At 42.1% G+C, this 13349-nt stretch overlaps 1 protein-coding gene across 1 annotated transcript; it reads right to left on the minus strand.

The window, feature by feature from the left end:
- Nucleotides 1-6091: 6091 nt before the first annotated feature.
- LOC307069859 (olfactory receptor 3A1-like) lies at nt 6092-6850 on the minus strand (the record flags this gene model as incomplete). Its single annotated transcript, XM_079728159.1, has 1 exon — nt 6092-6850. A coding segment is annotated over one exon (759 nt), but the record flags the coding sequence as incomplete, so codon positions are not given.
- Between the last annotated feature and the right edge of the window lie 6499 nt (nt 6851-13349).

The raw sequence follows: 13349 nt of genomic DNA on the forward strand, positions 1-13349 counted from the left end.
TGTCAGTGTCATCCCTGGGCATTGGGGAAGAAACCTTTCACTATTTAGATTTTAGATTTCCATGCTGTTTAAATATTTTCATAAGGAATTAATTAGCTTTGAAATGTTTTTCCTTTGGAAAATAATAGTCTGCTCCATTTTTTCCCTTTAAAACCACTGACTTAACAAACTTTAATTCAGCAAAGGTCTGTGTGGGAGGATTAGGAAGAGGACACCCCCCTGAACTGGATGTGGAACCCCAGAGTCAGGGGATGGAAGCTGATGGGAGGGCCAGTAGCAGGGCACATGCTCTATTACGAGAAGAATGTTTCCTAGTCTTGCTTTTTTTTTAAAAAAAAAACCATTAGAAATGGATTTTGAATTTGATGAAAAGTCTGCACCACTGTAGAGGACATCTATGGGTTTTGTCACCCAGCATCCGTTTCCCTTCTCTTGGTACTGGTATCGTCATGTCACCCTAGACAATCTCCCCTTTCCTTTTCTCTCGGCCATTATGGTTCTGATAGAGTTGACGTCACCTCTGATTCCAGGGGTGGGCATGTGGCTCAGGCCTGGCCAATGGGAGCACTGCTTTCCTGCGGCCGTGGTGATCCCATCCAACCAGTGACACTTTTGGGGCTGCAGGGGAGGCAGGCTGGCAATGGACAGAGGGGAAGCTAGAGCAAGAAGAAGACATATCTCCGAGAACCAAATCCTGGATCCAGCCATGCCTGAAGACAGGAACTACCTGTGTACCTTTCAGTTATACAGACCCAGAAATTCTCGCAGTGGCTTAAGCCAATGTGGATATTTTTGATTGTTTCTGTTCTACTTTTTTTCACTTGCAATAGCAAAGTCTTGACTATTAATGAATTGGGGGAATCATACTTTTATTTATTTAACTACTGTGGTCTGAGGACTTGGCCCTCCTTTATTACTTCAAGGGAGAAATTGGCCTCTTTTCTTGTTAAGGGATTAGCTCCTTGCTGATCAACTCATATTGTGGTAGAAAAGGAGACAAATGAGTCAAAGGAGGGGAGGGACTGCAAGGGGCAGCTGGAGGAAAGGGACAAGGAGAAGGACCATCCCTTTCCAGACAGGGCACCCAAAATTGGCCCAGAAGTGGGCCATATAGTGGATATGGAGAAGCCTGTGCCTTCCACATTATTTTTAATAGCTGTATAATGTTCCACAGGATGTGTATACCATAGTTATTTTAACCAATCTCTTGTACATAGGCCTTTAGGCTATTTATAATTTTTCAGTATTATAAACCATGCCGAAATTAATACCCTGGTACATTTGTTTTTGTGTAACACATTATGTACAATAGGATTTTAGAAGGAGGGTTGTTGGGTCAAAGAGTAATCTCTTTTTAAAGTGTTTGATATGTATTACCAAGTTGCCCTCCAAAAAGTTTGCATCAATTTAACTCCAACGAATTGTGTATGAAAGTGTCCATTTTCTTACGTCCTACCCTCTATTTGTCAGCTTAGCCTGCCATAATAAAATACCACAGACTAGGTGGCTTAAAAAGCAGAAATTTGTTTTCTCATAGTTCTGGAGACTTGAAGTCCAAGATCAAGGTGCCAGCAGGTTGGTTTCTGATGAGGCTTCCTCCTTGATTTATAGACAGACACCTTCTCGCTGTGTCCTCACATGTCCTTTGTGTGTGTGTGTGTGTGTGTGTGTGTGTGTGTGTGTAGTGAGAGAGAGAGAGAGGTCTTTGGTGTCTTGTTTCTCTTCTTATAAGGACACCAGACCTATTGGGTTAGGTACCCACACTTATGACCTGATAAATACAACCTTAATTACCTCTTTAAAGTCCCTATCGCCAAATACTGTCACATTAGAGAATAGGATTTCAACATACGAATTAAGGGGGATACAATTCTGCCCATAATGCACACCAAGCAGGACATTTTCAATCTTTAATATCTTTACCCATATAGTAACCAAAATCATATCTCAATATTGTTTCACTTTCTTTTGATTTCTAAAATGGTTTAACAATATTCATATGACACCTGGCCAGTGGTAACTCCTCTTCTGAGAACTGTCTTTTCATATCCTTTTTTCTATTTTTTAATTGTAATAGTCATATTTTACTTATTGATTGGAGAGTGCTCTTTATATGTTAAAGATATCAAATCTTTGCTATAATTTGAAAATACTTTCCTTCCTCATTGCTTCATTTTAACTTTGGTCATAGTTCTTTTCTATATAGAAGGTTTTTAAAAACTTCTAAAATGTATTTAAGTGATCGATCTTTTCATTATGATTTCTGTAGTTTATGTTCAATAGAAACCTTACCCACTGTAAAAGTGTAAAGTTTGTCACTCATAACGTCTTCTAGTACTTTAAAATTTTAATCCACTAGGAATTTATTTGGGTGCAAAAAATGACATTGATCTAATTTTGTTTTGCCCCCAAAGGTTAGTCAGGTGTTGGAACGCTATTTATTGAATAATCCGTATTTCTCCACTGAGTTGAAATGTCATCGTCACCAAATTTTAACCCCCATCTTTGTTTATTCTTGCAATTTGTTCTTCTAGCTAATTTGGGTTGAGTGATCTGGGATGGCCTCTCTGAAGAAGTGACCTGAAGGATTCAGTACAGAAAGTTGGGCTTGGGGAGGGAGAAGAAAGAGACAGAGGAAGACAGACAGACATTTGATTGGTTCAGCTTAAGTTGCCTTCCCAAGAATGCAGGGAGAAACGTGAGGACAAGAAGGGGATGAGAGAGAGGAGATTAACGCATCAGTGGATTAGAGGACTGTTGAGTTGGGGATACTTGAACATTTGAGTTTTTCTATTTTATACTATTATAAATAATATTGTTGTGAATATTTTGTTTAAAAGGGTTGCATACACACATGTGTAAATATACACAGTCCTAGTTTTAGTGATGAGAGGGTTTTCAGGTTGAGTTCCTAACTTTGCAAGAACTATGCATTCCCACGTGACATATTTATCCAGGCCTCTGTAATTACAGCATATTACCGGGTTAGGGAATGAGGGAACATTACTCTACCATGTAGTAGGGTGAAGGCTATGTGGACAAAGGCCAAGATATGTGTCTGCAAAATTGATGTCCAAAATAAAAAACAAGTTCCATATTCTCACGGGAAGGTAGGGTTTATCAGCCAGGATGCCAGCAGTTGTGTCTAAGGGACCAAGCCAGAGATGTGACTGGAGAGAAAATGTAAAATTAAGAGTCAGAAGTCAGAGTGGAACCGAAATTGAAAGAGTACATAAAGAACAATGGTGAAATTACTTGGATTACACAAGTCAGAAGAAAGCTGGTCTAGATTTTACTTTTTACAGAAAAATTAATTTCCAAAAGAATTAAACTTGAAATGGGAAAAAATGAAAGCATACAATTAAGTAGAAAATATGAAACCATAAAAATGAAAGGAGAAAACATTGAGGAAGACAATTATGCATGATACAAAACCCAGAAGCCATACATGAATAAATACGAATCAATGTCTGAACACAAAGAAATGTGAAACGTATTTATGGAAGAAAACACCGTGAAAGCATCAAATTGGGACTCAATTGGGATAATTCTTTATAAATCACATAGTAAAAAAGGCAGGATACAAAGTGCAGAAGGCAAAAAAATAAAATCAATATCTAATTATACGAAAATGTTAAACTCTGTTATGGAACAAAACACCATAAATAAGATGAAAAGACAAACAAGTTAGGAAAAAATCAGTGATACAAATAGTAAACTAAAGAAGATATCTTTAAAATGTAAAAAAAAAAAAAAACCCTAAAAAACTCCTGGAAATCAATACATAAAAGACAAACAATCCAATAGGGAATTGTACAAATGACAAGAACATGGCATTCATGGAATAAGAATTATAAACAGCCAAATTGGTACTTGATATGATCTTATTTATGTAAAAAAAAATTGTAAATGCAGGTTAGCATATCATAGGAAAAAATCTAGAAGAATACCCATAAAACTGCTCATAGTGGTTAGTACAGAGACATTATGAGAAAAAAATTTTTTAATTAATTTATTTAATTTTGGCTGCATTTGGTCTTCGTTGCTGTGCGTTGCACAAGCAGGGGCCACTCTTCGTTGCGGTGCACGGGCTTATTGCGGTGGTTTCTCTTGTTGCAGAGCATGGGCTCTAGGCGCATGGGCTCAGTACTTGTGGCTTGTGGGCTCTAGAGCGCAGGCTCAGCAGTTGTGGCACACGGGCTTAGTTGCTCCGTGGCATGTGGGATCTTCCCAGACCAGGGCTCGTACCCGTGTCCACTGCATTGGCAGGCGGACTCTCAACCACTGTGCCACCAGGGAAGCCCCCTATGAGAAATTTTAACTTTCTAGTAATGCACCTTTATGTAAAGTCTAAATGATTTTATTTCATTAGATTTTTTTTAACCATTTAAAAAATTGAAGTATAGTTCATTTACAGTGTTGTAGTCGTTTCAGGTGTATAGCAAAGTGATTCCATTACACACACACACATATTGTTTTATATATATATATATATATATATATATATATATATATTCTTTTTCAGATTCTTTTCCACTCTAGGTTATTACAAGATATTGAATATAGTTCCCTGTGCTATACAGTAGGTCCTTGTTGTTTATCTATTTTATATATAGTAGTGTGTATATGTTAATCCCAAACTCCTAATTTATCTCTCCCCCTCTCCCTCTGCTATCCTCTTTGGTGACCATAAGTTTTTTTTTTATGGCTGTGAGTCCATTTCTGTTTTGTAAGTAAGTTCATTTATATCATTTTTTCAAAGACTCCACATATAAGTGATATCATATGATATTTGTCCTTCTCTGTGTTACTTCACTTAGTATGCTAATCTGTAGGTCCATCCATGTTGATGCAAACGGCATTATTTCCTTTTTTATGGCTGAGTAATATTCCATTGTATATATTACCACATCTTCTTTATCTGTTTATCTGTCAATGGACATTTAGGTTGTTTCCATGTCTTGGCTACTGTGAACAGTGCTGCTCTGAACATAGGGGTGCATGTATCTTTTTGAATCATAGTTTTGCCTGGATATATGCCCAGGAGTGGGATTGCTGGATCATATGGTAGTTCGATTTTTAGTTTTTTAAGGAACCTCCATACTGTTCTCCATAGTGGCTGCACCAATTTACATTCCCACCAACAGTGTAGGAGGGTTCCTTTTTCTCCACACCCTCTCCAGCATTTATTATTTGTAGACTTTGTTTTTATTTTTTGCTGCGTTGGGTCTCCATGGCTGTGCGTGGGCTTTCTCTAGTTGCGGCTGTTGGGGGCTACTCTTCGTTGCGGTGCGCGGGCGTCTCATTGCGCTGGCTTCTCTTGTTGTGGAGCACGGGCTTTAGGCGCACAGGCTTCAGTAGCTGTGGCACGTGGGCTCAGTAGTTGTGGTTCACGGGCTTGGTTGCTCTGTGGCATGTGGGATCTTTCCGGACCAGTGATTGAACCTGTGTCCCCTGCATTGGCAGGCGGATTCTCAACCACTGCGCCACTGGGGAAGTCCCTATTATTTGTAGACTTTTTAATGATGGCCATTCTGACTGGTGTGAGGTGATACCTCATTGTAGTTTTGATTTGCATTTCTCTAGTAATTAGCGATATTGAGCATCTTTTCATGGGCCTGTTGGCCATCTGCATGTCTTCCTTGGAGAAATGTCTACCTAAATGATTTTATAATAAGCATATATTGTAGTTGAAAAAAATAAAAAATCTCTAAGCATCCAGAACTGTAAATACACAGTGATTCCAGTTTTGTTTCCCTGCTTTAAATGCACATGCACATACATTGGTAGTTCAAAAAGAAACCTGAAGGAAACCATGAAAATGGTCACAGTGTTTCTCTGTAGGCGGTGAGATTGTGAAGGGTATTTTTTTTTGTCATTTTATGAGCTTCTGTAACTGCACAACTTATCCGATGACCATGTTTTATTTCTATAAATACAAAAAAACAATGTTTTAGAATAAAAAAATGCAACAGAAATATTTGATCTTTGCTGGAATGGAGGAAAACCTGGCACACAAAATAAGATTCACCAAATGGACCATCTACACTAAATTTCAGAATCCTATGTAGTTGGATTCACTCCCAAAGCATCAGGTATGTGCCAGCCGCACTGTGGAGGAGTGTGGCCTTGTTTCACATATGCCGTAGAGGATGGGGTTGAGCATAGGAGCGAGGACCACATCCAGCACAGAAAGAACCCGGTCTCTCAAGCCAGAGTGTGCAGAGCTGGGAAGGATGCAGCAGAGGACTGGAGTGATGTAGAAAATGCAGACCATGGTGATGTGAGCACCACAGGCAGAAAAGGCTCTTCTTCGGCCCTCAGCAGAGTGAATCCTGAAAACCGCAGCGACAACATGTATATAGGAGATCACAACCAGGGCACAAGGTGCAAGAGCCACCAGAAAACTGAAGAACAGGGCAAGTTCATTGGCCCACGTGGTGGAGCAAGAGAGTCTGAGCAGTGGAGGGAGGTCACAAAAGAAGTGGGTGATAAGGCGGGGTCCACAGCGCTTGAGTAGAGCTGCAAGAATGGTGTGGGTGAGTGCATTGGCCAAAGCAAGCAGGCAGGAGATTGAAGCCAGTCCTGTCCGAGTCCTTTGGCCCACGAGGACTAGGTAGTGCAGTGGCTGGCAGATGGCTGCGTAGTGGTCATAGGCCATGGCTGTGAGCAGGAAGCACTCCCAGGGAGCCAGGAAGTAGAGAAAGAATATCTGGGTAAGACTAGCATGACAAGGCATGACCCGCACTGGTGCCAGCAGATGAACTAGAACCTGAGGCACCGTGTTGGAGATATAGGCAGTATCCAGCAGCGAGAGGTTGGCCAGGAAGAAATACATGGGAGTGTGGAGTCAGAAGTTCCCAGCCACGGCCACTGTGTAGACCAGCAGAAAGATGGTGAAGGGCAAATGCCTCAACTCCTGTGTCCCATTCCCCAGCTGCATGAAACCACGCCCAGAAACTTGCACCTGTAGAGTCCAGCTCAGAGTCAGATGAGGGTTTTAAGTTTGGAGTTTCAATTTACAAAAGGGAGTGGTGGTGAGGGACAGAGACAAAGAAGGCAGGTTTCAGGCTTAAGGGAATAAAACTCAGAATTGGAAGAATGAAATTAGGCTCAGGAGACCAGCGGTAAAGTAGAGGCCAGGAGAATGGAAACCCCACCAGCCCTCACACCAAGAGGAGGTGCACAGACCTTGAAGTCACAGTGCACGCACATCCTATGAGAATATCAAAGTCAGTCCCTCAGAAACTTCTACCTGAGTAAGTGGCCCTGTGCCTTGTAATTACCTGAAATTGTCCCATCACCAACCCAACAGAACCCCTACTCAGGACCAGTGATGAGATCAAGATCAGGTCTCTCCTTCTCTTGCGCTGAACCTTTCAGTGCCTCCCATCTCACTCAGAGTCAAAGCCAAAGTCCTCCTCATGGGCTAGCAGACCCTCTGTGATATGCCCTCTCCTTTCCTCTCTGATCATCAGACAAGAGTTTCGTCAGCATCTTGTCCCATGTCACGTCTTCAGACCTACCTACAGCAGCAAACATCCTTGCCTATTTCCTGCCTTGGCGGAAGAGGGCTCTGCCCTTCTATCCAAGGCTAACTTCTCCAGCTGCTCTTCCTCTCAGTACTTGGCAATCCTTTTACATGTGAATGTACTAAATGCCACTAAATTGTTTACTTTAAAATGGTTTATTTTATGGTATGTCAATTTTGCCACAATAGAGAAGAAAGCAAATTAAAGACTTCTTTCAGACATATAAAAGCTGAATTATTGTCAGCAGAAAACCTGCACTACAAGAAATGTTAAAGAGAGTTCTCCTCAAGGAAGGATGACACCAGACGGGAATTTGGATCTACGTGAATGAAAGACGAGTTCCAGAAATGGAAAATATGTAGGTAAATATAATTTTTTCTCATTCTAATATCTCTTTCAATCATAGTAAACTGTTTAAGCAAAAATATTAACAGCATAGTGTGCGGTTTATAACCAATGTAGACATGAAATGTACAACAACAATAGTACAAAGGACATGAGTGGGTAATTGGAAGTATATTGTTGTAATGTTCTTACATGATACGTGGAATGATTTTAAACCAGTTGAAGGTAGTCAATAATAAGGTAAAATGCGTATCAGAAACCCTAGCTCTAAAAGAAGATATAGTGAGGATAAAATGGAATTCTAAAAATTATTCAATCTGAAAGAAGTCATGAAAAGATAGAACGAGGAACATAGAACACATGGGACAAACAGAAAATAAAGTACAGGATGGTACATTTAAAGTGAGCCATATCACTAATTACATTAATGGTAAATGGTCTTCAGTTAAGAAAATGCTTCAGTTAAAAAGCAGAGAGTGTCAAAGTGGATAAAAAGGCAAAACAAAACGTATGCTAAGCATAAGAAACCCGCTTTAAACATAAAGATATAGGTCTGGTAACAGTAAAACGATGGATGAAGACATACCGTGCAAACTCGAATAATAAGAGAGTTTGAGTAGCTCTATTAATAGCAGGCAGAGTAGACCTTACGATAAGGAATATGATGGGATGGAGGACATTTGCTAATGATAAAGGGGTTATTTCATGAAGAAGTCATAATAACAAAGCTTCAAAATGTATGAAACAAAACTCAAAAAAGAAAGAAGTAAAGTAGCAATCAAGAGGAAACTTATCTTAAGTAACAGAACGATATTGCAGAAAATCAGACATAGAAGAGCAAATTTTAATTAATTTAACCTAAATAAGCAGTAGGAAGGAAATAATGAAGATAAGAGCAGATATGAATAAAATGTAAAATGAGCAAATAAATGAGAGAGAAAAATCCATGAAACAGAAAGCTTTTGAAAATACCAATAAAACTGATAAAAAACTGTAACCAGGGAATGTTAGGGAAAATGTTTGTGAATAAATTTGCCAATTTAGATGAGATGGACACATTCCTTGAATGACACAAATCACCAAAACTAACTCAAGAAGAAGTGGAAAACATGAATATCCCTAAATCTATGAAAGAAATGGAACAGAAAACTCCAGGCCCATATGACTTTACTAGTGAATACTATGAAATACTTAGAGAAGAAATATTACCAATCCTATACAAACTCTTTCAGAAAGTAGAGGAGGGGAAACACTTCTCAAATCATTTTATGAGGCCAGCATTACAAAATACCCAAACCAGATGAAGACATTGCAAGAAAAGAAAACCATAGACCAATATCCTTCAGTAACTTACACACAAAAAACTTAGTTAAATATGAGCAAGTTTAATCCAGCAATATATAAAGAGGACGATACATTACGACCAAGTGAGATTTATCCAAAGAATGAAAGACTGGTTTTGCATTGAAAAATCAATCAAGAGTTATTCATCATATTAACAAAATAAAGGAGAAAAACCATGTGATCATTTCAATAGATGCAGAAAAAGCATGTGACAACATTCAACAACCACTATGATAAAAGCTCTCAGAAAACTAGGACTAGAAAGAAACTTTCTTAATCTGATAAAGGCAATCTACAAAAATCCTACAGCTAAAATGATAATGGAGGAAAATATACTTCCCCACCCCTGAACTTGAGAGTAAGGCATGGATGTTCACCACTTTTAAGTATTGTCCTGGAAATCCTAGGCAGTGCACTAGACAAGAAAGAAAAATAAAAGTTATACAGATTGGAAAAAATAGAATTATCTTTATCCAGAGATGACATGTTTGTGTCTGTAGAAAATCCTAAGCAATCTACAAAGAAAGAAACGTGAAATTTAAAAGTCACTATAATTTATAATAGTATCCTAAAACATGAAATACTTAGTGACACATTTAATAAAATACGTGCAAAACATTTACAGTGAAAACTAAAACCTATTAACAAGAGAACTTAAAACCTATATTAATGGAGAAATGTATCATATTCATGGATTGGAAGACCCGGGATTTTTTTCTTTTACTCACAAAAATTTAACGTTTGAAGATTTCCATCACAAAGCAAGATTACACATAGACAAAAATTAGGAAAGCAAAGAAATAGAAAATTTGTTAGCAGAGGAAAGAAAAGCAGTACATATGGCAAAATATTCAATCCCACAGTTTACTTATAAAATGATAATTAAAATAGCAAGTGAATACCATTTTATAACTAGTAAATTAGATGTACTAAAATGAACAGCCAGTGCTGACTAGGTTGTAGTCAATGGGTAGACTATATTGGTGACAGTGTGAATTGATGTAATTCTTTTTGGCAAACAATTTGCAATACATTTGAAAAGAAACATACATCTATTGCATGTGATACTGGACATCCTGTTAACACAGCATCTACAGCTTTGTCTCCTTCTCCTCCCACAGTGGACAGAAATAATTCCATATTCAATCTTTCCAAGGTGCCCCACAGTATCAGTTACTGGGTGTTATCTGACATCCTCAGATATATGTGAGGACGAAGGATCAGAAATATTAAACCCAGGCCCAGGAACTACGAGTATATATTAGGAAAAGGATACCACAAAGGAACGAAGACTCAAGTATTAAGAAGAGATTTGGGGGCTTCCCTGGTGGTGCAGTGCTTAAGAATCCGCCAGCCAATGCAGGGGACACGGGTTCGAGCCCTGGTCCGGAAGATCCCACGTGCCGCGGAGCAACTAAGCCCGTGCACCACAACTACTGAGCCTGCGTGTCACAACTACTGAAGCCCGCGAGCCACAACTACTGAAGCCCTTGTGCCTAGGGCCCGTGCTCCGCAACAGGAGAAACCACCACAGTGAGAAGCCCGCACACCACAATGAAGAGTAGCCCCCGCTCGCCGCAACTAGAGAAAGCCCGTGCGCAGCAACGAAGACCCAACGCAGCCAAAAATAAATTAATTCATTAAAAAAAAGAATATATTTTTAACATATCCTGCTGGTCATCAAGAAGATAAGAGCAATTCCAATTTTTTTGGAAATGGCCGAACGATATGAATAGGCTAGTTACAGAAAAGGAAATCCCCAAATGTCGCAAGGATATAGTAGGAGTGGAGACGGGTACAGCCATAGCAGAGAGCAGCGTGGCATGACTGAATCCAGTGACGTCTGCCCATCCCTAAAGCCCAGCAATTCTGCTCCTGGGAACTTGCCACTGGTCCCCTTAGTGGGTATGTATGAGGATGTCCATCAGGTATTTTTCGCGGAGGCGGGAGTCAGAGCCCCCTAGACGTCCCACTGACCCTCCTTCTGCCCTTATTTCAGACCCTCAGGTGGGGCTGGTTAATTCATGAGTTTCCTCTTGTGATGTGGACGACAGCAGAAGCCAACAAGCTAGACCCTTGCTCAGTACATTCTCTGGGCTTTTCCTGCACATGTCCAACCAGTGTCCACGCCTACTCACTACCTACCCACGTGAGTCCAATTCTGCACTGATGGTTTTTTTTTTTCCCCAGTGATGATGATTAAAACCGATTTGCTAAACCTAAAACTAAAAAACTATGAGAATGTCTGCTCACGGCTCCCGCTTTGCAACTCCCACAGGGAAACGTGGGACAGAGAGCTCATTGAGTCTTCCGTAAGTGACTGTGAGGCTTTAATTCCCACCTGGCTTTTGTACAAGACCACGGCTCGGCCTCCCTAGTCCGGCTCCCTACTGCCCATTATTCAGAGAAGCTGGCCTGCTCTCCTTTCCTCGTGTTTATATGTTAGTCTGGTGTGAATTGTAATCACTTCTGTACTCTCTGCTTTCTCCTGAAAAAAGTATGTGGCTTTACAAATTGGACCACGCGAACCATTTCCTCTGCAAGGAGTTCACTGACACCATCCACTCACACCTGCCGCCTGTCCTTTTCCACTCCTTTCAAATAGGTCTAGTTTACCATCTGCAGCCTTTGACACATCTCCCTTGACATGTTTTTCAACCTAAATACCAGCTTTATTACTGATAAAACTGATTGGGGGACTTCCCTGATGGTGCAGTGGTTAAGACTCCATGCTCCCAGTGCAGGGGGCCTGGGTTCGATCCCTGGTCAGGGAACAAGATCCCATGTGCATGCCACAACTAAGAGTTCGCATGCCACAACTAAGAAGCCTGTGAGCTGCAACTAAGGAGCCTGCCTGCCACCACTAAGGAGCCCACGTGCCACAACTACAGAGCCCGCCTGCCACAGTCAAGGAACCCGCGAGCCACAACTAAGACCCAGCACAACCAAATAAATACATTAAAAAACAACAAGAAAAACTAACTCATTGGGGATACTTCCCTGGTGGTCCAGTGGGTAAGACTCCGAGTTCCCAATGCAGCTCCATCCCTGGTCGGGGAACTGGATCCCATATGCCGCAACTGAGGAGTTCGTACGCCACAACTAAGGAGTCTGCACGCCGCAACTAAGTCCCACATGCCGCGGAGCAACTAAGCCCGTGCGCCACAACTACTGAGCCTGCGCGCTACAGCCCGTGAGCCGCAACTACTGAGCCCACGCACGGCAACGAAGACCCAACGCAGCCAATAAAGAAATAAACAAACGAACTGAAAAAAAACTTAAAAAAGAAAGCACAGGTGTAGATGTCGAGTAGCCAGAGGGAGGACTCTGGTGGGTTCCGTGGCTTGGCCCCTTGCCACGTACTCCAACCTCGGTCCGGTGAGGCCTCTTCTACCACACACGCTGGAGAAATGAGAGCTGCATTTCCCCGGCCCCTTTGGAACTAGCGTCCTGGGCGAGGTCCAGGCGTGGCCAGCTAGTTGCCCTCACGTGTGATGTGGGGGGCAAAGCGAGATGGAAGTCCGCTTCTGGGTGCTCTTCCTGTGAGTCACAGTGACACGGTTTCCGTGTGAGTACTAGCAGAGTGTCCGTGTGTGCTGGGACGCACGGTGCGGCCCTGGGGGTGTGCTGGGCCACCTTGGACCTGCTGGCGACAGCCGAGCAGGAGCGTGTCTTTGCGGCCAGGCACTCAGTGACGTCGTGTTGGCGGCCTGCAGTCAGTCGGCTGTGGTGGGAGTGGGTACAGCGTGGAGATCAGCAGATGCAGCGCCCCTGCTGCATCTGGAGAGCCGTTGTTAAAGCTTCACCAGTGCAGCACTGGCCGCCCGGGCGAGGGCGCCTACTGAGTGAGCGTCCACCTCGGGGCAGCCTCTGGGGCCGAGGGCAGGGCTGCGGAAGGATGGTAACCAGCCCAGCAGGTGGAGGAGTGGCCTGGAAACAGCCGAGAGGAAGCCAGACCGGCCCGTGTCACCTCCTGGCCCTGGGACGCGAGGGACCGGGCCGGCCCAGGGGCAGGAGGGTCCACACCACTGGCAAGGACAGCAGGGAGCACGAGGAGGGGGAGGGGCACCCGAGAGGAGGTGGAGTGAAAGTAGAACTGGCATCCATCACCACAGCGGGTGTCACCGC

The sequence above is a fragment of the Hyperoodon ampullatus genome (assembly GCF_949752795.1).
Source record: "Hyperoodon ampullatus genome assembly, chromosome: X".
Lineage (NCBI taxonomy): Eukaryota > Metazoa > Chordata > Mammalia > Artiodactyla > Ziphiidae > Hyperoodon > Hyperoodon ampullatus.